Below are 24,735 nucleotides of genomic sequence, written 5' to 3' on the forward strand. Positions count from 1 at the left end.
AATGTTAAACGTATACCACTAAACCTGGCTAGCTGAACTGTAATATAACTGGAAAGGAAACGGCCGTAGAAAAACGGCACTTTTGCCATTAGCTAGCTTTGTTCACTAGCTAAGCAAGTTACCAAGGTTTATAAAGCCATTACCATAAAGCGTTCACAAGAAAATTATGGTAAATATGCTAAGGTTCCTAACTGGCAGTTTTATTATAAATGTTGAGTGCTATCTTTGGTGGAATGCAGTATATGAATGTAGGTAACGTAGAAAAGAACTCTCAGTTTTCGGATGATTGATTTAAATGATCTTTCGTTTTTATGTGTGAGTAAAGTGTAATTTTAGGCTAATTCTCTTTCCATAAACTGACACAACTCTTAGGCTATTCTCCTAGTATTTGGGAAAGTAATCTCAGTGTAACTTATAGCATAGGTCTGCATTTCAAATTGGCGTGGCCTAGTCTAACTTGCTGCATCAGCAGTTTTATCAGCCCGTTTGGCGGAGTGTCCACGGGACTGGCAGCACTTCACATGGTTGATTGCAATCGCCTACTGTAACTATGCAGACTTCTCCCTTTTTCTGTAGCTTAGGCTACCCTGAATTTAAATAAAATGCCATAAAGTTGAATGCAAACCACCTTTTATGGATTAGAACTGCTCCACTTTTATCAAAATTTAAAAAAGAAAGCCGCTACTGGTAGTCGGTACACCAGCGCATGGTCCCCTGCACGGCTCATGAGCTAGCAGGGCGACATCCGACTTATTTCACATCTGACAAAATTTTTTACAAAAGTAATAACCTCCGGATGTACAGGGACCTCCGGATGATCACATACATTTTTTTTTCTAGGCCTACATAACTAGGTACAGAGTGTCACCATTCTTTTGCATATTTTTATATAAGGTTACACATGTTTACAGTTTGCCGTTTTCACATGTTGATTATACAAGGTTATACATATTAATTGCATTTTCACACAAAAAGGACCAAGGCTGCGTTTCCCAAAGCCTTCTTAACGCTACGTCATTCGTAAGTTGTACCTTAAGCTCTACCTGAACGTTTCAGCGTGTTTCCCGAAACATTCATAGCTAAGTATACCTTGTGTACGTCGTACTTTCGTAAGGTTGGTTTGGTTGGTCTTAGCTATACCTTAGCGATGCTGTCAGCTCACTCAGCTTAGTGGCCACCACTGTTACGACCGCAAGCCTCTGAAATCAGCTGTTGCTCTTAGTTAAATCTCAGTCTGTTAAGCAATATGTACACTAATAATTCTACAGTTGTAGTTGGCTGGCTAATAATATTTCAAAAGTACCACATTAATGGGACTGTTTTCATACAAAGTAAAAAAAAAAGTGTACATTACATAGGATGCATGTTGCACTTGATTTAATATGTTGCCTAATTGCCTTTTAAATTATATTTATAAACTGACAATTTTCCACTCTCTCTGTGGGCTGGAGCAATGTTTAACCAATCAATCAATTTCAATCCATTTTATTCAATTGCAGAATCACCATGTAACATGGTACCAATACACTTTACAAATAATGCAGAAAAAAGATACATTAAAGAAAAAGAAAAGAAAGGAAAATAAATGTAATTTCATAACAATTTAAGAGATCGAATGTAGTAACACAGTTAGGCCAATTTAAAACACTATTTACAACACAAAGACGCAATGGTATTAAAACACAGGATTTAAAACAGGATTTAAAACACAATATTTAAACAGTGTTTAAAACACCAAAATGCAATACAGCCCTACTAGCCCTACCGGTGTTATAGGGATGCAGTTTTAGGGTAGGCTGTAATGGAGTGAGTAAAAGTACGCTTTTAGTCTTGATTTAAATGTTTCAACTAAACGTGCTTCTTTAACATGTAATGGAAGGCCATTCCAGAGATAAGGTGCACGGTAGGCAAATGCTCTGTGACCAACAGATTTTTTCTTTACTGAAGGAATGACCAGAAGACCAGCATCGAGAGAGTGAAGAGGGCATGCCGGTGTATATGGTGTAATAACCTCAGATAGGTAGTGTGGTGCAAGACCATGCAAGGCCTTATAAGTTAAAAGAAGGACCATAAAATCAGCTCTAGCTTGTACTGGTAACCAGTGAAGAGAGGCCAGAATGGGTGTGTGTCTTTTTGTCTTTGTAAGGATTCTAGCTGCAGTATTCTGAACAAGCTGAAGACTTCTAATACACACAATGCACATTTATACTTCTTAGAACTGTCGACCCAGGCAAGACAAGAAATCTCTTGTTTTGTCATACGCCAACTCCGCTCAAGTTTTCTACAAATGTGTTTGAGTGCACGGGTGTCCTCTGATTTCACGGGTGTCCATGGCGCTGATTTCCTCCGGGTGTGTTTTCTTGTTGTAAGAAGAGCGACAGAATCAAGAATTTTAAGCAAGGCACTATTCAGGTTGTCTCTGAGATTATTAAGGGAATCAGAATTTGCACTAGTCAAGTGCATCAGGTAAACACTATAGACATAGCTTTGCTGTCAATACGGCGATAAGATAAGATAAGATAACTCAGAGAGACACATTGAAAAAGACACAGGAGTGATCAGAGACTGGAACCTGTAAAATGCATGAAACATCAACATCAATACCCTTTGTAAAACTTAGGTCCAGTGTATTTCCACAGTTGTGTGGCATTCTTCACATGCTGGGTAAAGTTTAGGCTAGTAACAAGATGCAAAAATTCTGCTGCTCTAGAATCTGAAGTCATTTACATGCAAGTTAAAATCACCCAGTAAAATTACTCTATCGTATTTGACAAGTGCAATCAACAATAATTCAGAAAACTCAGATAGCTTGTGCTTTAGGGGTCTATAAATGGTTAATGCAAGAATGTATTGTTGAATTCTAATAACCATGGCTAAATATTCAAAAGTTGAGAAATCTCCAAAAGTACATTCAGTGCTGGTGAACAAGAAGTTAGATCTATCTATCTTGTCAATAATGCAAACTCAAATCATCTGAGGACATTTTGGTAAACTTGTCAGCTTAATCACACAATGCTGTCCTGATAAGTAGCCATTGGACACTGTGCAGGGCCCTAAAATCACTGGGTCTCATTCATGAAACGTTAGTAAGTCTATGTGCAGATTTCCACATAAACGTCCACGCTACTAAAAACCTACTCCGGATTCATGAAGGCCGCGGGAAACCCAGATCTGATCGTAAACACATGTGTATGATCATGAATGCCAATCCATCGTAAAGTGAAAGCGCGCTCCCGGTAATCAGCAATTAGCATAAATCCCCGCCCATGAATAGACAATGATTACCATATAAGGAGGTGTAGACGCATCCAGTCGACCTGTCAGTCATCATGGCGCAAACAAGGAAAGAGAGAGAAAGAAAGAAAAAAAATAAAAAAAATAAAAAATAAAAAATTTCCGAAATAATCTTGGGTGAAATATATATTTTATTGAGTAAAAAATGTTTTATTTTCTTCTATCAGTAGTGGTGTTGTGACAGGGACAGGCAAAGCGAAGGCCTGGAAGGAGGTGACAGATGCTGTTAATGTTGCCTCTGTAGACAATAGAACCATATCCGAGGTTAAACGTAAATGGTTTGACATGAAACTGAAGTCAAAGAAACGCATAAGAGCACAAAAAAAAACATGCATCAGCCACAGGAGGAGGAGGCTCACAGGCACAAATATCACCTGCTGACGAGCGCATCGCTGGCATTGGGGAGACCTCTCTGTTAGGAATTATACCTGACGGAGACACCGACATGCCTCCACTGGAGACAACATCAAACCCAGATGGTAAGGTGATAATTGTTGTATCATAATACATTCTGAATACCATCACTGATAGCTTAGTGGTTAGTGTAGTTTAACCTAGGTCGTACAGTCCCACCAAACAAACAGAACATTTGTGGGGGTTTCTCTTCGGATTGAATGAAGTGGAAACGGGAAACCAGTAATGTTATATTGTGCGATATGGTGCGTAATGGATATCAGTGTCGGAATGTAGAGCTATTTAACATTCATTTCAAGAAAGGATACGGATAGCGTATAGCCCACTGCAGTTTTGTATGCATCGTCTTCAAATTATTTGAATCTTAATAGCCTAAAGCTCTGTTTTATACTATACAGCTCCAAACAACTCTTCAAGGGTTCTGAATTTCTGTATGTTTACACTAGGACTCGGAACTGTACGGTCCACTTTTGCACGTGTTCTTGTGTTTGATTTGCACTTTGTTGTAAGTCGCTCTGGATAAGAGCGTCTGCTAAATGCCACGTAATGTAACGTAATGTAATGTAAAAATAAGTCAGTCTGCAGCCAACGTAAATTAAAGATTTTTCAAATAAGATTTATTTAATGTTTCTTTCAAATGAAAAAAGAGCCACACATAAAACGAAAAAAAACAAACGTTGTGTCATATTTCTAGCTGGCGAGTGCTCCTCCCATGATGTGGCTCCACCACCTGCTGCCGCCGCTGCTGCTCCTGCTGCACCCAGGTACCGAGGCCGAAGAGGTGATCCGGCTGTCCTTACGGATGAGGTCCTGAGGAATCAAGAAAGTCTACTTACAGCAGTCAACCAAATCAACACGTCCCTCCAAGAAATTAACACCAGCTTGAAGGAAATCTGCAAGGCACTTTTGCGTCCTCAACAATAAAGTGTTATGTTGTCAGTATTCTGTGATGTCTGTGTTTATCCTGGGAAAACACTTATTTACTACAAGATAATCAAGCTACTCTCTTTTACTCTGATAATTAAATATAGCCTATTTGTATACATTTTAAAGAGCATGACCTGAAAATGAACTGAGGTAGCCTACTGAAACAGGATGTTGTATATAAATATAAAACAAAATACAAATTAAACTAACTTTTTGCAAAGCTTGTCGGCCTAAAATGTGCACAGCTTATTCAGTCTTAGCAACACTTACCTTGAAATTGCTCTACAAGTCGCTGGCGTGTCTATAGCAGCCGCATTTCGAGGCCCAAGAGCTGGTTCCGGAGGCAGTCGTTCCTCTGCATTGGGGACTTCAGGTAGGGGAATGCCCTGTTTAATGGCCACATTGTGCAGGACACAGCAGGCTAATATTATTTTGCACACCTTCACGGGTGCATAAAGAAGGGTACCACCTTTATTGTCCAGGCAGATCCATCTTGCCTTCAAGACCCCGTTTGTGCGCTCCACAACGGCCTGAGTAGCAGCGTGTGCCTCACAGATCAGTTGCACATTAACGGAATGAAAGTTTTTCCGGTTTATGTAAGCAAATGCATCACAAAGAATGTGTAATCTATTGAGTTGATTTTCATAGATAATTCACAATCATGAACCTAATCTGGATCTTAAACCTGCTAATTGCCAACTAATTTAACTAAATGTATAATATTTTTAATTGTCATGTTCATATCAAAGGCATCTGCGTATTGTTTACATAACAGAGCGCAATATGAATAAAAACGTAAATTTCCAATAGTGACAAGCATTATTTATGTGCATTCTTGAATTTACACAAGCACTACGCGTGGTCAGCAGCAGGTGTAGATTTTGTTAGTAGCTACGAAAAGATCGGAGCTACTAAAATATTGATGAATGCCAAAAACCTGTAAATTTCCCTCTACTCGCATTTTACACACAAATTCGTTCAGCTCACGTTTCATGAATGAGACCCACTGTCTTTGGCTAAGCGGGGCGGCCAGATCTCAGCGCTTGGGGAGAGAAGCCTTGGCTCAGTTCGTTCATTTGAAAGATTTGTTCGAAAAGATCTGTTCATTCGCGAACTGCCCATCACTATAGATGACACGCATAGGCTACTGCAGTTCTAGCCCCGTGCGCCAGTTTGATACATACGATGCATGTTTCCTGGGCAGAATGTGGCACCTGATAATGCTTAGAATCTGACCCAAAGTGTTTTAGTGTCAGCAACCATAATCATAAACCACATTCCTCAGGAGTTAAACTTACTATTGAACCGATGTTAACTGCTGTTGGAAGTGGAAGTTTTCGTTAACCCAATTCGTATCTAATGGTACGCAAAAAAAAAAAAAAAAAAATCAAATTCAACATTTTAACTGATTAAATGTGATCACGATCAGTTTAAGAGTCTCCAGTCATTATTCTCCAAGGTTTAGTGCGAGTTTGTCCAGATACAGATTATGTGCATGAACAGAGTACGGTAGTTGGAACGTAGCTGGCTACAGCTGCAGGTGTCGAATCCCAACTGCCACTCGGGCTTTCCGTCAGCCTTGCAAGGCGAACGGCGAGACAACAATACCCATGGTAAAAGAAAGCCTTGGGTTCAAAAGGGGTGGACGCGTTGGCCAGCTTTGGCTGTTTTGCCAGTCAATCTGTTTACAAAGACACCATCTTTCCCGCTTGCAAGGCTGGCAAATGTGCGGGGGAAAAAAAACAGAATCACCAGGAAGTGACAGGACAGCTTGCAAGCTTGTATGTGAAGTTCAGTTTGTAAGCCTCTAACCTTTATTTTGCTCTTCTCATTGTGACAGGTTGAGAATATGTTAAATGGTAATGTTATGGTTGAAATATCATCATTAAATAACATCAAATTAGCTAGCTAGCTGACGTTAGCTGACTAAATTGAAGACGAGTGACTAGCTAGCTAATGAGCGTCAGTCTGAGCAAGACATACATTAATTGAATGCTGTGTTTGTTTAATATAATATGGACCCTTTGGTACTACTTGCTAACTAACTAAGTCTGCCCTATCTATATAACCAGATCGTTGACTTATCTAGTTAGTTAGCTGATGTAACATTCGTGTTAAATTAGCTAGTTAGCTAGATAGTCCAATAATGATAACTATGTAGTTAGCTAACGTAAGCTAGCTGCCTTTCACTGAATCTGACATACGACAATGACAATGATTAACGTTTCCTGTAAGCTCTTAAAATGTTCATGTAAACATTCTTTTCATGTCACATTGTGAAATCCCTGTGTCTGACCCCTCTATTGTTTTAAAATATTTAATTTAAATAAAGATCATGTTTCTTATTGGCAGACGCTCTTATCCAGAGCAACGTACAGTTTATTAGACTAAGCAGGAGACAGATGGTAAATGGTTGGCATTTATATAGCGCCTTTATCCAAAGCGCTGTACAATTGATACTTCTCATCCACCCATTCATACACACAGTCACACACCAACGGCGATTGGCTGCCATGCAAGGCGCCAAACAGCTCGTCAGGAGCATTCGGGGGTTAGGTGTCTTGCTCAGGGACACTTTGACACCGCCCGGGCGGGGGATCAAACCGGCAACCCTCCAACTACCAGACAACTGCTCTTATGGCCTGAGCAATGTCGCCCCACAGACAGTCCTCCCCTGGAGCAATGCAGGGTTAAGGGCCTTGCTCAAGGGCCCAACGGCTGTGCAGATCTTATTGTGGCTACTCCGGGGATTGAACCACCTACCTTGCAGGTCCCAGTCTTAAACCATAATCACTACGCTACAGGCCGCCCCTTATGTCATTGTTGAGTGTGTTTTCTGTATTCATTCAGAAGAAGACTAATATGAAGTGACTGGATAAGTAACATGCATCAGAGCTGGTAAGAATGTGATTTTGGACAAAGCAAAAATGTGTATTATCATCATTTTAATTTATGTAATTAATCATATTAAGTGAATTTGTTTTAGATCCATGACCACAAATTCTTGAACAGGCTTAGTTACAGGTCAGAGCATTATTTATTGGAATAAATCTCAGGTACATCCTGATGATAATGCACATTGTTGTTTTGTCCAAAATCACATTCTCACCAGCCCTGATGCACGCGTTACTTATCCAGTCACTTCATCTTATTCTGCTTCTCAGATTGAAACAAGCCTGTAAAATGGTATTATGTTGGTGTACCATGGCAGGGATTGTTACTACACCTTGTAGTTTGTTCTGCAGAACACAGTCCACCTTAAATATGGTCCAAAAATGTGTTTTTATTTTTGATCCATAAACATCAAATTGGTAATGTATGATATACTTTGTAGTTCAGGTTAGTCCTAATTGGTGCAGTTTTGAGGTGCGCGGTACGCTTAAACAGGCAGTGTGACATGGAATATGGAATGGAATGTCTACACATACTGACTCAGAGCATTTCACTCCCTATTCCATGCCACTTTTTTGCCTTAGTGCCTGTTTTACCGCACCAAAGTAAGAGTTTATAATCTTGTGTAATTTTTCCTAAATTAGACTGATTGCAATTAGAATATTTGCTCCATTATTACTAATACCGTATCAATATAATACTTAACAAATCGATTTGTTTTTTTGCTGACTCTGTACTAGGGTAATGTGGGATAGCAGAAAATAGTAGGGCTAAGTTTACAGGAGGGATACAATCAGTGGTTCTCTTAGCTTCATTTTAAAGGCATGCAATGCAGGATTTCGCCCCTTCCTTTGCTCCAATGCCGACACCATCAAGATCATTACGGCTCAGGTTAGCTCTGTGGCTGACTACGTGCTGTGAAGAAACCGGTGATCTAATATGATTCATAAAACATCAGCTTTTGGAGTTGCTTTCCATTCAAGCCAATTAGTTAACCTGAGCCATTTAAATGACGTTACTTGTGTTTGTATTTAGTTATAGTTAGTAACTAGCCTATAGCTAACCAAGGCTACCCCTGGACTGAGTGGATTTCAGTCTGCTCTATTCTGCCTGGAAGCATTGCACAATTCGGTAACATAAGCATGCATACTCACAAACACATCAATGCATTGTCCCTTTTATTTTAATCAGACATCTCAAGTCTTTTGAAAGTCATTTGGATTGAGGCATGAGCTCACTCAGGAAAGATAAACACTGGTAGAATCTCCCGAAAATATAAGCAGTTGTACTGTGCAGTGGGACCCAGGTGTGAACACAGAGACGGGTTACCACCTGAGCATCCATCCATCCATCCATCCATTATCTGAACCTGCTTATCCTGAACAGGGTTGCAGGAGGGCTGAAGCCTATCCCAGCATACATTGGGCAAAAGGCAGGAATACACCCTGGACAGGCCAGTCCATCACAGGGCACACACACCATTCACTCACACACTCATACCTACGGGCAATTTAGACTCTCCAATCAGCCTAACATGCATGTCTTTGGACTGTGGGAGGAAACCGGAGTACCCGGAGGGTACCCACACAGACACGGGGAGAACATGCAAACTCCACACAGAGAGGCCCTCGAACCCAGGACCTCCTTGCTGTGAGGCAGCAGTGCTACCCACTGCACCATCCATGCCACCCCACCTGAGCAAGTTATATAATATTCCCAAGGTGAATATCCTGCAGTTAAAATCATTCTAAAAAAGTGCTCTAAGTACAGGCATCACTGTTCCCCTGTTCAGAACGAGCACAGTTTACACACACGGACACAGACCAGTGTCCCATGTCAAAGGCTGCTGAGCAAAAGCAATTTGAGCAGTCACCACGCTTACAGCTGCTGTCATATCATTACTTTATTATTCAAAATATTCATTTTGGCATCATCATGTCTAATTTTTCTAAATGGATGGTCTTTCATGTGTATGTTGTCTTCAGCCGTGGTTTTGCTTGAGCTTAGGCAGACACGGTTATGTAGCGGGGCTCCATGTTGCCGAAGTAGGACCTCTCCCACTCACTCATGAGGTCAAAGTGCAGGGGGCGGTCACAGAAACTGCAGGCAGCTGCCACAGGCCGGCTCAGTGGGAGCCCCACCTCCTTCCACACCTCCAGCAGTTTCTCTGTCAGAGACACCAAACGCACGTCAACCATTGCAGCGTCCACACCCGCCATTCCCTTCTGAGCATTCATTTGTTTAATTCCAAAATGTCTGTTAAAGAGCATCGCTACTGAAAATGTGATCTGGTGGTACTTTATATGAGTGTTGGTAAGTGTTGATAGTGTGGCCCCCAGTCCTGCTTGTTTTTATTTTCACCACAAATTCAGATCCACAAGATCAGATGAAGCCAAATAACTGTAATCAAGTGCTTTAGATGCTGATTGACAAGGCAAACCAGCAGAGCCAGGTGGCTTCCTGAGACCAGGGTCTGAAAACCCTGCTTTAAGACACACTGCGTCAGGCCTGCAGCTCTGGTGTGTTCTAGCGCAGTCACTGGTGGTTCAGAGTCCGCCCACAATATTTCCAAGTCTACATTTCTTGTTGATTGAAAGTCAAGCACAAAGATTCTACACACCTATTTTAAAGTGTTGTTTTCATATGTGATTACTCACCCACAAAATACTCCATCATCTGTGGGTGGTGGTGGGGGGAGGGGGCAAGGCGGAGGAGTTCCCCACCCCTGGGCACGGTGGGGTAGTTGATTGCTTGGACGTAAATGTTGTCTCTCTCTAACAGCAGATCACACACCTTTGTGTTCTTCTCGGCATTACCCACCTGGTGCAATCACATGCAGTTACATCCATTAAATACACACATGCCACACACACACACACACACACACACACATCCTACCTCAGGATTAGTATGAGAGGAAGGGGTATATTTTGCCAGTTAAAAGGGGAAATGATTACCATCTTCAGCAAAATATTTAACACTGAGATGGTATTGCTGGAGCAGGTGACACCTCTTTGTACCTGTTTTGGACAGGTGAGTCCCCTGTATGGGGATGATGTGGCTAAGACAGGTGACTCACCTGTATGGGGATGATGTGGCTGGGACAGGTGACTCACCTGTATGGGGATGATGTGGCTAAGACAGGTGACTCACCTGTATGGGGATGATGTGAATGGGAAAGGTGACTCACCTGTATGGGGATGATGTGGCTGGGACAGGTGACTCACCTGTATGGGGATGATGTGGCTGGGACAGTTTATGACGGGCAGGCCAGCATCCAGCAGAAGTTGCCGCATGTGTTTGACATTCCTCTGGTGAGACCTCCGTAGCACCTGCCCCTCCGGGCTCTTCAGAACCCTGACGGACTCCAGGGCCCCCGCCAGCACCATGGGGGGCAGGGAGGTGGTGAAGATGAAGCCAGCAGCGTAGGAGCGCACTGTGTCCACTAGGGAGGCGCTGCTGGCAATGTAGCCTCCGACACAGCCAAATGCTTTGCCTGTAATGAACACAGGCTGATGATGGGTAGCTGGAAAGTGTACTGGTTTGTTTAAAAAAAATAGATTGACAGACAGTAGAACAGTATTCCAGCAGATCTCATGAATTTTAATGAAACGGAGTAATGTTAATTATAAAGGTTTGTGGTGGTACATTTTATGGGAAAACCTTTAGAAACATTTCCTCATCAAGTAGTGCATTTAATGCTGTCCGCTGTGATGGTGCATGCTGTTTTCATGCTGTAATAACGTCTACCTTACACCTGTTTAATTAAAGCTGCAGTAGGCAACTCAATGTTGTGAAAACATTTTTGGAAAATTGTAACACCCGTTGGCAACACAGGCTAGCAAAGATACACCAACAATGTCAACTCAAGAACAGGATCTTTTTCCTTGTTGCAGAGTTTACTGATAATGCAATAAAACATTTTACAATTAGTTCAGTAGTTAATTAAGTGATGCTATAATGTTTGATTAGTAATGAACTTTACTCATCTAAAGTGAACTATCAACCAGATGGTTCATGATCTGGGAACTGCGATGAAAGCCCCAAAAAAGAGAAATAATGCAAGTGAAATTTTTGTACACAACCCATAATGGGCCTCATTTATCAATACTTTCGTAAAGCCAGTGGTGGTGCCAGAAATATTTCACTGAGGCTGCTATGGGATAATTATGCTAGGGGATTAATTATCTACTGGGGGTGCTAACATGTACAGTACTGTGCAAAAGGCAGGTGTGAATGCTGTAAAATAAGAATTCTTTCAATTCTTAACAAAATGCATGAACAGTGAATGAACAGAAGAAAAATCTAAAATCAATATTTGGTGTGACCACCTTTGCCTTTAAAACAGCATCAATTCTTCTAGGTATACTTGCACACAGTTTTTGAACTCGGCAGGTAGGTTGTTCCAAACATCTTGGAGAACTAGCCACAGTTCTTCTGTGGATTTAGGCAGCCTCAAATACTTCTGTGTCTTCATGTAATCCTAGACAGACTCCATGATGTTGAGATCAGGGCTGTGTGGGGGCCATACCATCACTTCCAGGACTCCTTGTTCTTCTTTACGCTGAAGATAGTTCTTAATGACATTGGCTGTATGTTTGGGGTCGTTGTCCTGCTGCAGAATAAATTTGGGGCCAAGCAGATGCCTCCCTGATGGTATTGCTCTCCAGCCCTTCGGCGAACAAACTGCTGTCTGCTACAGGCAAATATTTCAATTGACCCATCAGTCCAGAGAAGCTGCTGCCATTTTTCTGCACCACAGTTCCTGTGTTTTCGTGCATAGTTGAGTCACTTGGCCTTGTTTCCACGTCGAAGGTATGGCTTTTTGGCCGCACTTCTTCGATGAAGACCACTTCTGACCAGACTTCTCCACACAGTAGATGGGTGTACCTGGGTATCACTGGTTTCTGCCAATTCTGAGCTGATGGCACTGCTGGGCATCTTCCGATTGCAAAGGGAAGTAAGCATGATGTGTCTTTCATCTGCTGCACTAAGTTTCCTTGGCCGACCACTGTGTCTACAGTCCTCAATGTTAGATTTTTCTTCTGTTCACTCATTTTGCATTTTGTTAATTGATAAAAATAAACTATTAACATTTCTATTTTTGAAAGCATTTACAGCATTTTTTCACACCTGCCTAAAACCTTTGCACAGTACTGTACATACAGTGGCTTCAGAAAGTATTCAGACTCCTTCACTTGTTGCACACTTTATTGTGTTGTAGATTTAATTTTAAATTGGAAAATATGCCCATCAATCTGTTGAAAAAAATTTATTACAAATCAAAAACTGAAATCACTCATTTATATAAGTATTTAGACCCTAATTCAGTACTTTGTAGAAGCCCCCTTGGCTGCAATTACAGCTTTGAGTCTTCCTGGATTTCTACAATTTCCATTTTTCCTGACAGATCCTCTAAACTCAGATGTCAGATTGGATGGGAGGCATCTGTGAACTGCCATCTTCAGGTCTCTCCACAGATGTTCTATGGGGTTTAGGTTTTGGGCTTGGCTGGGCCACTCAAGGACAGTCAAAGACTTGTCCCAGAGCCACTCCAGCATGGTCTTGGCTCTATGCTTTGGGTCACTGTCGTGCTGAAAGGTGAACCGTCACCCCAGTCTGAGGTTGCATGCACTCTGGAACAGGTTTTCTTCAAGGATCCCCCTGCATTTTTCTGCATTCATCCTTCTCTCAACTGACCACTCTCCCTGTCCATGCCGCAAAGAACCACCCCCATAGGATGATGCTTCACCGTAGGGGTGGTATTAGCCAGGTGATCGCCGGACATAGTGCTTGGGAGTTTTGCCCAACAAGTTCAATTCTTGTCTCATCAGAGCAGAGAGTCCTTAAAATGGCGTTTGGCAAACTCTAAGGGGGCTATCGCATGCCATTTACTCAGGAGTGGGTTCTGTCTAGCTACTCTACCATAAAGCCAAGATTGATGGAGTGCTGCTGTGATCCCTTCTTACCCGGTTACTCAGTTTGGCCTGACGGCCAACTCTAGGCAGAGTGGTTCCAAATTTCTTAATTTTCACAATTATTGGGGCCACTGTGCTCCTGGGAAAACTCAAAGCTTTATTAATATAAAGCCCTTGCTCTGATCTATGTCTTGCCACAATTTTATCAGAGAGGTCTACAGAGACTTCCTTGGACTTCATAGCATGGTTTTTGTCCTGACATGCTGTGTTAATTGTAAGACCTTTTATACACAGGTGTGTGCCTTTCTAAAACGTCCACTCAATTTCTACAATTTGATAAATGAGGCCCAATGTGTTCTAAGGATTTGTATTCATACTTTTCTCACTCCAAGGTCTTGGCAAGAGAAAACAACCAAAAACAATATCACACAGCATAGAAAACATACAATATTTATACAATTATGAGCAGAGCCAAATTGGAAAACAAAACTGTGCCAAGTATTAAACTATATACAGTACTTCTAACAAACAACTAGCAACTAGCTTAACTGTATGAATATACGTAATAGTGGTATAAACGCAATACTCCCGCAATACTCCCGCAATACTCCCATCAAACTCCTTTCTTGACAGAGCTAAAGGGGGAGAATCTCTGTAGCTGAATGAATTTATTATTTATTGGTACATTTATTTGAAACACCACCCCTATTTCAATGAATAAATGACTGCCTTTCTTTATTAGAAAAAATGTGACCATATGACTCAGAATCTAAACCTTTAAATGCATTTTACTGATCAAAAATGCTCTAAGAAATTATATCTTTATTAACATTTCAGTAAGAGTGCTTTATTGCCCACCAGTGACCCGGCTAAGCAAAGGCTTAAGCTAGAGTTGTTAAACCCTGGTTTCAGGCTGACTTTGAGCAGACCTTTCTTGGCTATTTTAGACGTGGTTTAGAGCTGTTCTATGCCTGGATTAAACCCCAACTTACCAAGCGTCCCAGAAACAATGTCGATCTTGCTCATGACACCATCTCTTTCCCCGATTCCAGCGCCACGTGCCCCATACAGCCCCACTGCATGCACCTCATCCACAAAGGTCAAAGCCCCGTAACGGTGAGCAACATCACAGAGCTCCTCCAATGGACAGATAGCACCTGAGGAGAACAGCCAATCAAATCACACATTACTGAAAGCCACAGCAACATTCTGAATCATAGCACACTGCACTCTATGCTAGTAAACCTACTGCAATTGAAAGTGATATAAAACACAACCACAAGTTCCTGTGGCTCATTCTAGTATATCTGAAGGCAAAATTTTGCCCATTGGGACAGGGCTATGCCTATTTATCCAAAATGTATGTCATTTCTGAACGTAAAAAGACAAACTAAACTTGTGAAGCCGTTAATTCCAGTGGTCAGCTCCATATGTACTAAAAGTAATATGTGTAAAGGAATAGACATTTTTTTACATTATCTCTCGGCTGCTTGGCAATTATTCAGAACTATAATTGCCAAATAACCATGTATCCATCCACTGGGTGCAATATTTAGTAACTGTGAGGGACACTTGAAGAGTGAATTGGGAGTTGCCAGGTGCAAATTTCCCAGCCTCGTGCGAGAGCATTACCATCAACAAAACCCCACTGACTGAAGCTGTGCTGTTGACAATGTTGCAAACTGGAACTAGAAAACTAACCATGGCTGACTGTGAAAGAGATAACAAAGATGATTTTGAAAAGTCTATTCAAAAGTTGGATGCTTCTTCACCATCTGAGTGTGTGACTGACTGTAAACCAGTACTCCCGCTGCAGACAAAAATACTGTACATCTGGCAAACCCCAACACACGCTTCAAGTGGTGCATTACATTACATTACATTAATGGCATTCGGTAGATGCTCTTATCCAGAGCGACATACAACAATTAACCAGAGATAAGTGCGCTGAAAGACCCGAGAGGGAAGTACAATTTCAACTGCTACCTGTACAACAAAGATAAGGACCAGGGCTTATTAGAATTTTTTTTTTTTAACAAACAACAAAGCAAAAGTGACCAAACTTAACTAACCAAACTTACCTAGCCAACTAAAAATACCGATACACAAATAAGTAAATCACAGAAAGACAACAATTAAGGTTCACAGGGAGGTAGGGAGGGACGGGGAGAGGTGCTGCTTGAAGAGGTGCGTCTTCAGTTTGCACTTGAAGGTGGGGAGAGATTCTACAGTTCATTCCACCACCGTGGAGCCAGAACAGACAGTAGTCGTGAGCGTGAGGTGGAAGTTCGGAGAGGGGGAGGTGCCAAGCGGCCTGTGGAGGCTGAACGAAGAGGTCTGGCAGGGGTGTAGGGTCTGATGATTTTTTTGTAGGTAAGCTGGGGAAGACCCCTTAACTGCTTGGAAGGCTAGCACCAATGTTTTGAATGGTGCTGCACTGCTACTAAGCACTGTGCCCACTGGATGGATGCATGGTGGTTCTGAAATGAGCTGCCTCTAAAACATCTGATTGTTCTGTTTTGATACTTATTCATCATAAATAGATAAGATGCATTGTATGAATAATTCTGTTTTAATATTTATTCATCATAAATATGTAAGATACATCGTATAAATAATTCTGTTTTGATATTTATCAAGTCTCGCCACGTTTTTATCTTTTATTTCTTGTTACGTTTCATTTTCATGTCATGTTACATTTCATGTTTACGTTTCATACTTATGTCACGATTTATGTTTTTTTCATGTTATGTTGTCCCGTTCATTGATTAGCATACACTTTTTCATGTCTTCCGCAAACTTTGCATTCATGCTTTCTCTCTCTCCCTTGCTGTCACTCACGCTTCCCTAATTGTTTCATTTTCCTGTGTCTACTTACTAATCTACTAACGCTAGATCAGGATTGGGTAATACTAACATTCTAACCATGTGTTCATGTTTACCTTACGTTTCTTGTGCATGTCATTTACTAATTTACTAATGCTAGGGAAGGATAGGTGTATTACTAATGATTACTCATTATCTTGTTAACTTGTCAATCCTCCACACCTGATTTCCATTCACATGCTGCTCTCAAGCTAATTGTCTGCACCTGTCTACACCTGCATATAAGCTCAGTGTTCATGTCATGTCTTTGCGAAATTGTTGCCTCCTGTTCGTCAGTGCAATTTTGGGCATTTTTGTCAAGCCTGTTTACCGACCAAAGTTATTAACTATTTTGTTGACCACTGCCTGTCTGTATTATGAACTCTTGCCTGCTGTTTTTGTGCTTTTGCCGTCATCGACCCCGAGCCTGCCTGCCGTCCGTCTGCACTTCTGCCCCGCTGACAGCTTTCCTGGTTGCTGGACTTTTTGCATGGTGTACCGATTTCGAGACGGTACTGTATTTGGTATGTATGAACTCACTGGACATTCCCTGAATAAAGCCCTGACGGGACTTTACTACATCTCTGTTGTCTGACTCTTGCATTTTGGGTCCAACCCCCACGCACCCATCTCATATTGTCTAATATTTTTGGATGCATGAAGATTAAAGTGATTAAATCAATCTTACTGCCTAGTGCCTTGAAAAGGAATACATCTGATATATTATTTATTATTAACTATGCGCAAGATAGCCAAATGGCAAATTTCCTGAAAGTATTGGCCTATTCCTTTGAGAGAATTTGTCTGATATACAGCCAGAAGACCTACCGTCCATAGAGTGCACGGTCTCAAACGCCACGATCTTGGGCGTGTTGGGGTCAGAGTGGCGCAGCAGTTCCTCCAGGTGCTCTGGGTCATTGTGGCGAAAGATGCAGCGTGCAGCACCACTGTTCCTGATCCCCTGGATCATGGACGCATGATTACCAGCGTCAGAGTAGATCTCACAATCTACAGAGAGAATAAGAGTATATCTTATAAGCTAGAGACAGAGCAGAGATGATCAACAGTGGAGACAAGTAGGCAAATAAGTCAGGTCCAGACCGTCTTCACACCTTACTCCCAGGTAAAGGGAGGAAATCCAGCACCCCTTAGCCCTCCAGGACTGTGAGTTGCTGATCCCTGAACTAAAGCTTTAGGTTGGAGTCAGAGCAATTCAAATCAGCATATAATCTTTTTTCATGATGTGATTTGAATTGCCATGTAAAATATTGCGAAATTGAGAAAGTTACATACTATAGCTTTACATTAAGCTAGCTAGCATAATACAATAAGTGTTATTTCTGTGGGTAGAGAGAATCAGAGGAGATAACCGAACACAGTGATTGGGTCTGTTCATGCATTTTAACATTTAAATTTTAATATTTTTGGGGCCATGTCCCGTCACTTTGATTGGTTATGATCTTAAAAATGGATATGCATTGCAAAATTAATTATATGTCATTACACATCAAAGTTTCAGTTTCACTGAGCACATTCAAAGCCTGAGTAGCTTATGCTGAGGATAAGCTACCATAGTAACTTAAATGAAACATTAGAAGGTATATGGTTTCATAATTATATTGTGTTTCTCATGCCTGGGAGCATCTTAGCCAGTGTGAAGAGGGTGGAGTCATTGGCCACGAAGCAGGAAGAGAAAACCAGAGCCCCGCCCTTCTGGTGCAGGTCTGCCAGCTCCCGCTCCAGGCCCACGTGGTAGTTGCTGGTGCCGGATATGTTCCTGGTGCCACCTGCCCCAGAACCGTACTTATCCAGAGCTTTCCTGTGGACAAACTGACCACTTAATGCTCAAGAACCAAGAGACCCATTAGATTACAAGCACTTGCATCCAGAATATAACGTACACAACTTTTTTTGCATTTTACTGTACATAGTATCCATTTATACAGCATGCAGGTTAAGTACCTTTGCTCAAGGGAGGTGTCCTACCTGGGAATCATTACATTCCAGTTATTAAGCTAATGATTTTATCCACTAGGTTACAGGCAGAGTCCCTACATCGAACCAGCAACAACTTTAGGTTACAATCCCAGTTCCATAACCATTATAAAACACTGCAAAAAGTTGTCAACTGCACACAGTTTACTGAGCAATGTAACTTATATATTACAAAAATGACATCAGGGTTCTCCTCACATAATGTAACAGTGCCACTCTGTTCCCTTATATGTACCACTGTGTAACAACTTGTTTAACCACAATCAAGTGTAAGAGATTAACTTCATTTAGTGCATTTATTGTGCATGCACAGCAAGCAATTTGGAATATTAGCACTTCTCATTGGAGTCACTTCGAACACAATTAATGTAATGTAATGTAATGTAACATTGTGCAATTTTTAGAGCGGTATAATATAACTTAACTTTGTGCATTGTAATGTCTGGTGGGGATGAAAACAGTTTCCTGTGCTTTGTCAGCTTACCTAATGGACTCCAAGACCCGCGGGTGGCGGCTCATGCCCAGGTAGTCATTACTGCACCAAACGGAAACCTTGGAGCCACGGAGACCTGTGCTTGAGTAATCCTCAGCAAAGGGAAAGTGGTCTGCGCACCGGTTCACCGTCTTGAAGACACGGTAGGTGTAGTCACGTTTCTTCTCAAAGATTTTCTCATCGAAGAAGGCATCATAGTTGAAATTGGCATGTTCTGCATTGTAGAAAAATGTGCACATGAGTTTGGTGTTATAATGGTATAATGGTATAATGGTTAGGGAACTGGGCTTGTAACTTGAAGGTCGTAGGTTTGAAGCTTGCTGCATTTTGCAAGGTTTTGTGGGGCTAGGAACATACAGTTGTGTTCAAATAAATAGCAGTGTGTTAAAAAAAGTGAATAAAGTGCAAATATTTTTAAATAGCTTTTAGTTCCATATTTCAAATGTAGTGGAAACATTACACATTCAATTCCAAATCAAAGCATTAGCAAATTTTATCAAGTCTGCGTTATTCTTTGACAGGAAGCAAAGAAAAGGAGTATTAATCTGTAAAAACATCGACATTTTTCTCTTCAAATTCTTTTTAACACTTGAGGACATTTTTTACGATTTAACTTTAAATTACTGAACTAATATTTAGTTGCATAACCATTGTCTTTGATAACTGCTGCGTATCTGCGTTGTATCGAGTCAACCAACTTCTGCCACCTAGAAACAAGTATTTCAGCCAAGGATGAACAAACTACATTCCACAGTTCCTGTGAATTTTGGGGTTTTGTTTCAGAAACTGCATTTTTCATGTCACCCCACAAGTTTTCAATGGGGTTGAGGTCGAGGGATTGAGCTGGCCACTCCATTACCTCAATCCTTTTTGTCTGGAACCAAGATGTTGCTCGCTTACTCGTGTGTTTAGGGTCATTGTCTTGTTGAAACACCCATTTCAGGGGCATTTCCTCTTCAGCATATGGCAACGTAACCTCTTCAAGTATTTTGATGTATTCAAACCGATCCATGATCCCTGGTATACAAACCCAACACCGTAGTATGAAAAACATCCTCATACCATGATTTTTGTGCCACCATGCTTCACTGTCTTCACAGTGTACTGTGGGTTGAATTCAGTACCTGGGGGTGGTCTGACGTACTGTTGATGACTACTAGACCCAAAAAGAACTATTTTACTCTCATCAGTCCACAGAATGTTACGCCATTTCTCTTTGGACCCATCAATGTGCTCCTTGGCAAATTTTTACCGATTCTGCACATGCCACAACAATGGTTCTTTACGGGGGCTTCTTGCTGATAGCTTAGCTTCAATCAAACGTCTTCTGACTGTAACAGCACTTACAGGTAATTGTAGATCATCTTTGATCTTTCTGGAGCTGATGAATGGCTGAATCTTTGCCATTCTGACTATTCTTTGATCCGTTTTAACAGTAGTTGCTCATTTTCTTCCGCTTGTTTCGGGTTTTTGTTGCCATTTTAAAGCATTTGTGATGATTTTAGCTGAGCATCCTATGAACTTCTTTTTCGTTTTCCCCTCTCCAACCAACTTTTTAATGAAATGATATTGTTCCTCCAAACAATGTTTGGAATGGCCCATTTTGCTTTGCATATTATAGAGTGAATGTGCAGCATTGGTATGTACCAAGAAATTAGACTTAAGTTAAAGTATCTAGCTAAAAATATACTTGAGTGAAAGTTAAAAAAAAGTCTGTACTTTAATGTACTTAAATATTAAAAAGTAAAAAGGAAACTTTTTAATTACTAGGGATATACTCTGCTGAAATTAAGGGACAGAGTGCACATTTCCTTTGCATTGAAATTAGTTTAAATGTTATTTTAGATACCATCAAGTTAAACATTAGTTTCTAGGTTTTTACTCTACCATGCACAGCAATTCCCTAATCGAACTGGAATGTAATGCCGCAGATAGCTTGCTAAAATGTTCAAAGTTTTAACCCCAAAGTCTGGCCTACATCAGGGGCGGCGTGTAGCATAGTGGTTAAGGTAAATTACTGGGACACGCAAGGTTGGTGGTTCTAATCCCAGTGTAGCCAGAATAAGACCCTTGAGCAAGGCCCTTAACCCTGCATTGCTCCAGGGGAGGATTGTCTCCTGCTTACTTGAATCAACTGTACATCGCTCTGGATAAGAGTGTCTGCCAAATGCCAGTAATGTAACATCAAACTCTCATTTAAGCATACCAATGCACAATACATCACATTAGTTTAGCAAGATGCTAATATTAGCTGGCTAACATAGGCAAGAACATTAATGTCAAGGCTAGCTATGGTGGCACTTCTTCTCCAGCAGCAGTGATTAAATTAAATGCACTGTACTTCAGCTGGTGTCTGATCAGGTGTTGCACAATAACCAATCAGAACGGGTGTGGTGGGTTCATTAACCACTGGTATGGGTTTGATTGGCGCTGTTAAATAAAAACAGGGATTGATATTTCGGCCAGAGAAATTTTTCTCTTATTTATGTACCTGTGAAATTTGTAAGAGTACTTTGAAGGTGTAAATTAAACATGTAATGAGTAAAATGTATGATATTTTTCTCTCAAATGTAATTGAGTCAAAGTACAAGTACACAACCTTAAAAAACACTTGAGTACAAATCCCCCAAAATAGTACTTAAGTACCAAAGAACAAGTACTTTCCGCCCCTAATGTGCAGCAAAATTGTTAGATGTTAAAATGTTAAAAACTAAATCTTTAAAGTGAAGATGCTTTCATAAATAATGAAAGGAAACTTAATTTTGAAAAACTTTAATATTGAAAAACTTAAAGCAGCAAACAGTTAAAAACCAAATCATATCAATATTAGAGCAGTGAACAGTTAAAAACGAAATCATATAAATATTAGAGCAGTGAACAGTGAACTAAATCACATTTCACATCACACAGAACTTGCCACATTTCTTCTGCAGACTCTGGTTGTCTCCCTTGCATCTGGCTGCTCAGCTAATCCCAGACAGTCTTGATCAAGTTTGGTCTATTACTTCATATGTTACTTTATTAAATGAAACACAGATATTTTATGTTTTGGAAATGTATGTTCCATCTAATATGTGGTCTTTTCTAATGCAGAAAACAATTCATTTGTTTTTGCAATACACAGGGTTGAGATAAAAGAGTTCAGAATTTCAGCTTTTGTTTCCTGGTATTTACACCTAGATGTGTTAAACAACTTAGAATATAGCACCTTTGGTATCAGACCACCCATTTTGCAGGTGAGCAAAATTGGAAAAGAGAGTATTTTAATAAATTAAACTTAATATTTGGTAGCATATCTCTTGCTTGCTTAAGCCTGCGACCCATTGACATCACCAAACTGTTGCATTCTGCAAGTTGGCAGATAGAATGAAAGCCCACTCCAGAAGCAGCCATGAAAACCCAAGCCATGACACTTCCTCCCCCATGCTTCACAGATGAGCTTGTATGTTTTGGATCAGTGAAAATAACTACATTGCTGGGTTAAATCTTACCCAAACATTAGGTTATTCCATGTCTTATTGCAATCACTACTTTTTTTTTTTTTAAGATATTTTTTCAGCCTTTTTCAGCTTTATTGGACAGTATAGTACAGAGAGACAGGAAGAATGGGAGCGAGAGAGGGGAAGACATGCGACAAATGTCAGACGGTCGGATTCGAACCGCTGACGTCGCGGCTCGCAATGAGCTTGCGGTCAGTGCTCTACAGGCTGCGCCACCGAGACACCCCGCAATCGCTACTTTTATCATGAGCCGATCCCTTCTTTCTCCAGACTTTGGCCTTTCCATCACTTTGGTAGAGGTTAATCTTGGTCCCATCAGTCCATAAAACTTTGTTCCAGAACTTTTGTGGCTCATCTCTGTACTTCTTTGCAAACTGTAATCTCACCTTTCCGATCATTACTACTGATGAATGGTTTGCATCTTGTGGTATTGCCTCTATATTGCCGCTCTTCTTTGAATGATTGATTGAGATACCTTCACCCCTGCCCCGCGGAGATGGTGTTGCTGGTGTGTATGGCCAAAAACATTACATTTTGGTCTCATCTGATCATACTCTCTTCCAGTCTTTACCAGCACTCTTTTCAATGAGGTTTGGCAAACTCAAGATGCTTGGTTTCCTTTATTGTGCTCAGTAAGGACTGTCTTCATGCCACCATTCCAAAGAGTTTATTGGTATGAAGTGCCATTTTATGGTTCTTTTTGAGACTTGGCAGCTCCAAGACACAAGCAATCTCTGCAATTCTTAAACTGAGATCCTTGGGTTACTTATGGCCTTCCTCTCGGTCTTCTACTGTCCGTGGGGATAATATGTACTTGCATCCTCTTCATGGCAAATTTGCAACCATTCCATATGTTTTACACCTTTTTATTATTGCCCTGACAGTGCTTAGTGGTATGTTTAACCACTTAATCTATTTTTTTGTACCCATTGCCCTCGGTATAAGTATCCTGCTTCATTTGTTGAAGTAGTGTTAATGTTTTTTATGTGTATGTTAGGATGGGGTTAGAATTCCTGCTTTGTCAGTGTAATTAGTAACGGGATGTCTTGTTTTTCTTTTGTTATCACTGTGCTGACTGATCCTAGGGGGAGCCTGGGTAGTAGTACTCGCCTCGTCATACACCGTCATCAGTAGGACCTCGTCAGACAGTCATCAGTAGGACCTCGTCAGACAGTCATCAGTAGGACCTTGTCATACACTGTCATACTCTGTCATACACCGTCATCAGTAGGACCTCGTCAGACAGTCATCAGTAGGACCTCGTCAGACAGTCATCAGAAGGACCTCGTCATACAGTCATCAGTAGGACCTCGTCAGACAGTCATCAGTAGGACCTCGTCATACAGTCATCAGTAGGACCTCGTCAGACAGTCATCAGTAGGACCTCGTCAGACAGTCATCAGTAGGACCTCGTCAGACAGTCATCAGTAGGACCTCGTCAGACAGTCATCAGTAGGACCTCGTCATACAGTCATCAGTAGGACCTCGTCAGACAGTCATCAGTAGGACCTCGTCAGACAGTCATCAGTAGGACCTCGTCATACACTGTCATACTCTGTCATACACTGTCATCAGTAGGACATGAGGTTGAGTGTCCCTGCCGTTTGTTATTTGCCCGATTCAGACTTCTCGAACGTTTTGATTGGTCATTCTATTGGTTGGCTAAGTGCCGGGGAGTTATTTATTCCCTTTTTCGTTTTTCTCTTCCTCCTCTGGGTGTATCCCTTGTCTCTAGGGATGCCCCCCAGAAAATATTAGTGGTTATCTCACGTCTTGTGGGTAACTTTTAGAACCCAATTCGGTCGCGTTTGGTCCTCCAACCCTGCCCCCTCACAGTACTGTATGTGATGGGCCAGATGATGGCTGCACAAGATCTGCAACATTTTGCATCCAGACATTCAGTTTAGCCACATTTCTGTTTTAAAATGTTCCCATAATGTTTTGGTGTTCTTGAATGTTACCAAAGTGTACTCACCCATTTTGTCTTTCAGGAGGTGGGATGGGTTCAGGGTGGGTGGAGGAATGTGCTGGATCTTCTCCATAAGGGTGCTTTGCAGTCCTTTCAAAAAACAGCCAATCAGACACATTATTAAAAATGGGCACACTCTAAAAAATGCTTGGTTGTTTTACCCTCATACATTGAGTGAAAATAACTACATTGCTGGGTTAAATCTTACCCAAACATTAGGTTATTCCATGTCTTATTGCAATCACTACTTTTATTAAAATGAATTATTATTATTATTATTATTATTATTATTATTATTATTATTATTATGTGAAACACATACACGCAAACACACAATATAAAAGGAGCTCACAGTAAAATAAAAAATAAAAAAACAAGCCTGATTGCCTATTCTTGAAGACTTGAGTACTTAAAATATCAATACAGTAGCTCTGATTAGCGTTTAACATTAGCTAACAGAAGTATACA

General features: G+C 41.0%; 1 protein-coding gene across 1 annotated transcript; it reads right to left on the reverse strand.

Moving 5' to 3' along the window:
- Positions 1-9,415: 9,415 nt before the first annotated feature.
- alas2 (aminolevulinate, delta-, synthase 2) lies at positions 9,416-24,366 on the reverse strand. Its single transcript, XM_061257180.1, has 8 exons — positions 24,274-24,366; positions 18,790-19,012; positions 17,945-18,129; positions 17,139-17,318; positions 14,438-14,602; positions 10,755-11,023; positions 10,185-10,347; positions 9,416-9,694 (listed from the first exon to the last, which is right to left on the reverse strand). Exons 1-8 carry the CDS (start codon positions 24,338-24,340, stop codon positions 9,531-9,533), a joined length of 1,416 nt encoding a protein of 471 aa, XP_061113164.1. The 5' UTR covers positions 24,341-24,366; the 3' UTR covers positions 9,416-9,530.
- Positions 24,367-24,735: the final 369 nt, after the last annotated feature.

Source organism: Conger conger, chromosome 10, assembly GCF_963514075.1.
Source record: "Conger conger chromosome 10, fConCon1.1, whole genome shotgun sequence".
Taxonomy (NCBI): Eukaryota; Metazoa; Chordata; class Actinopteri; order Anguilliformes; family Congridae; genus Conger; species Conger conger.

Coding starts and splice junctions, on each gene's coding strand:
- alas2 (XM_061257180.1), bottom strand. CDS start 24,340: ATGGAGAAGATCCAGCACATTCCTCCACCCACCCTGAACCCATCCCAC. Junction 17,319..17,944: donor ACTGGCTAAGATGCTCCCAG/GCATGAGAAACA, acceptor TTCTCTCTGTAG/ATTGTGAGATCTACTCTGAC. Junction 10,348..10,754: donor GCCACATCATCCCCATACAG/GTGAGTCACCTG, acceptor TGATTGCACCAG/GTGGGTAATGCCGAGAAGAA.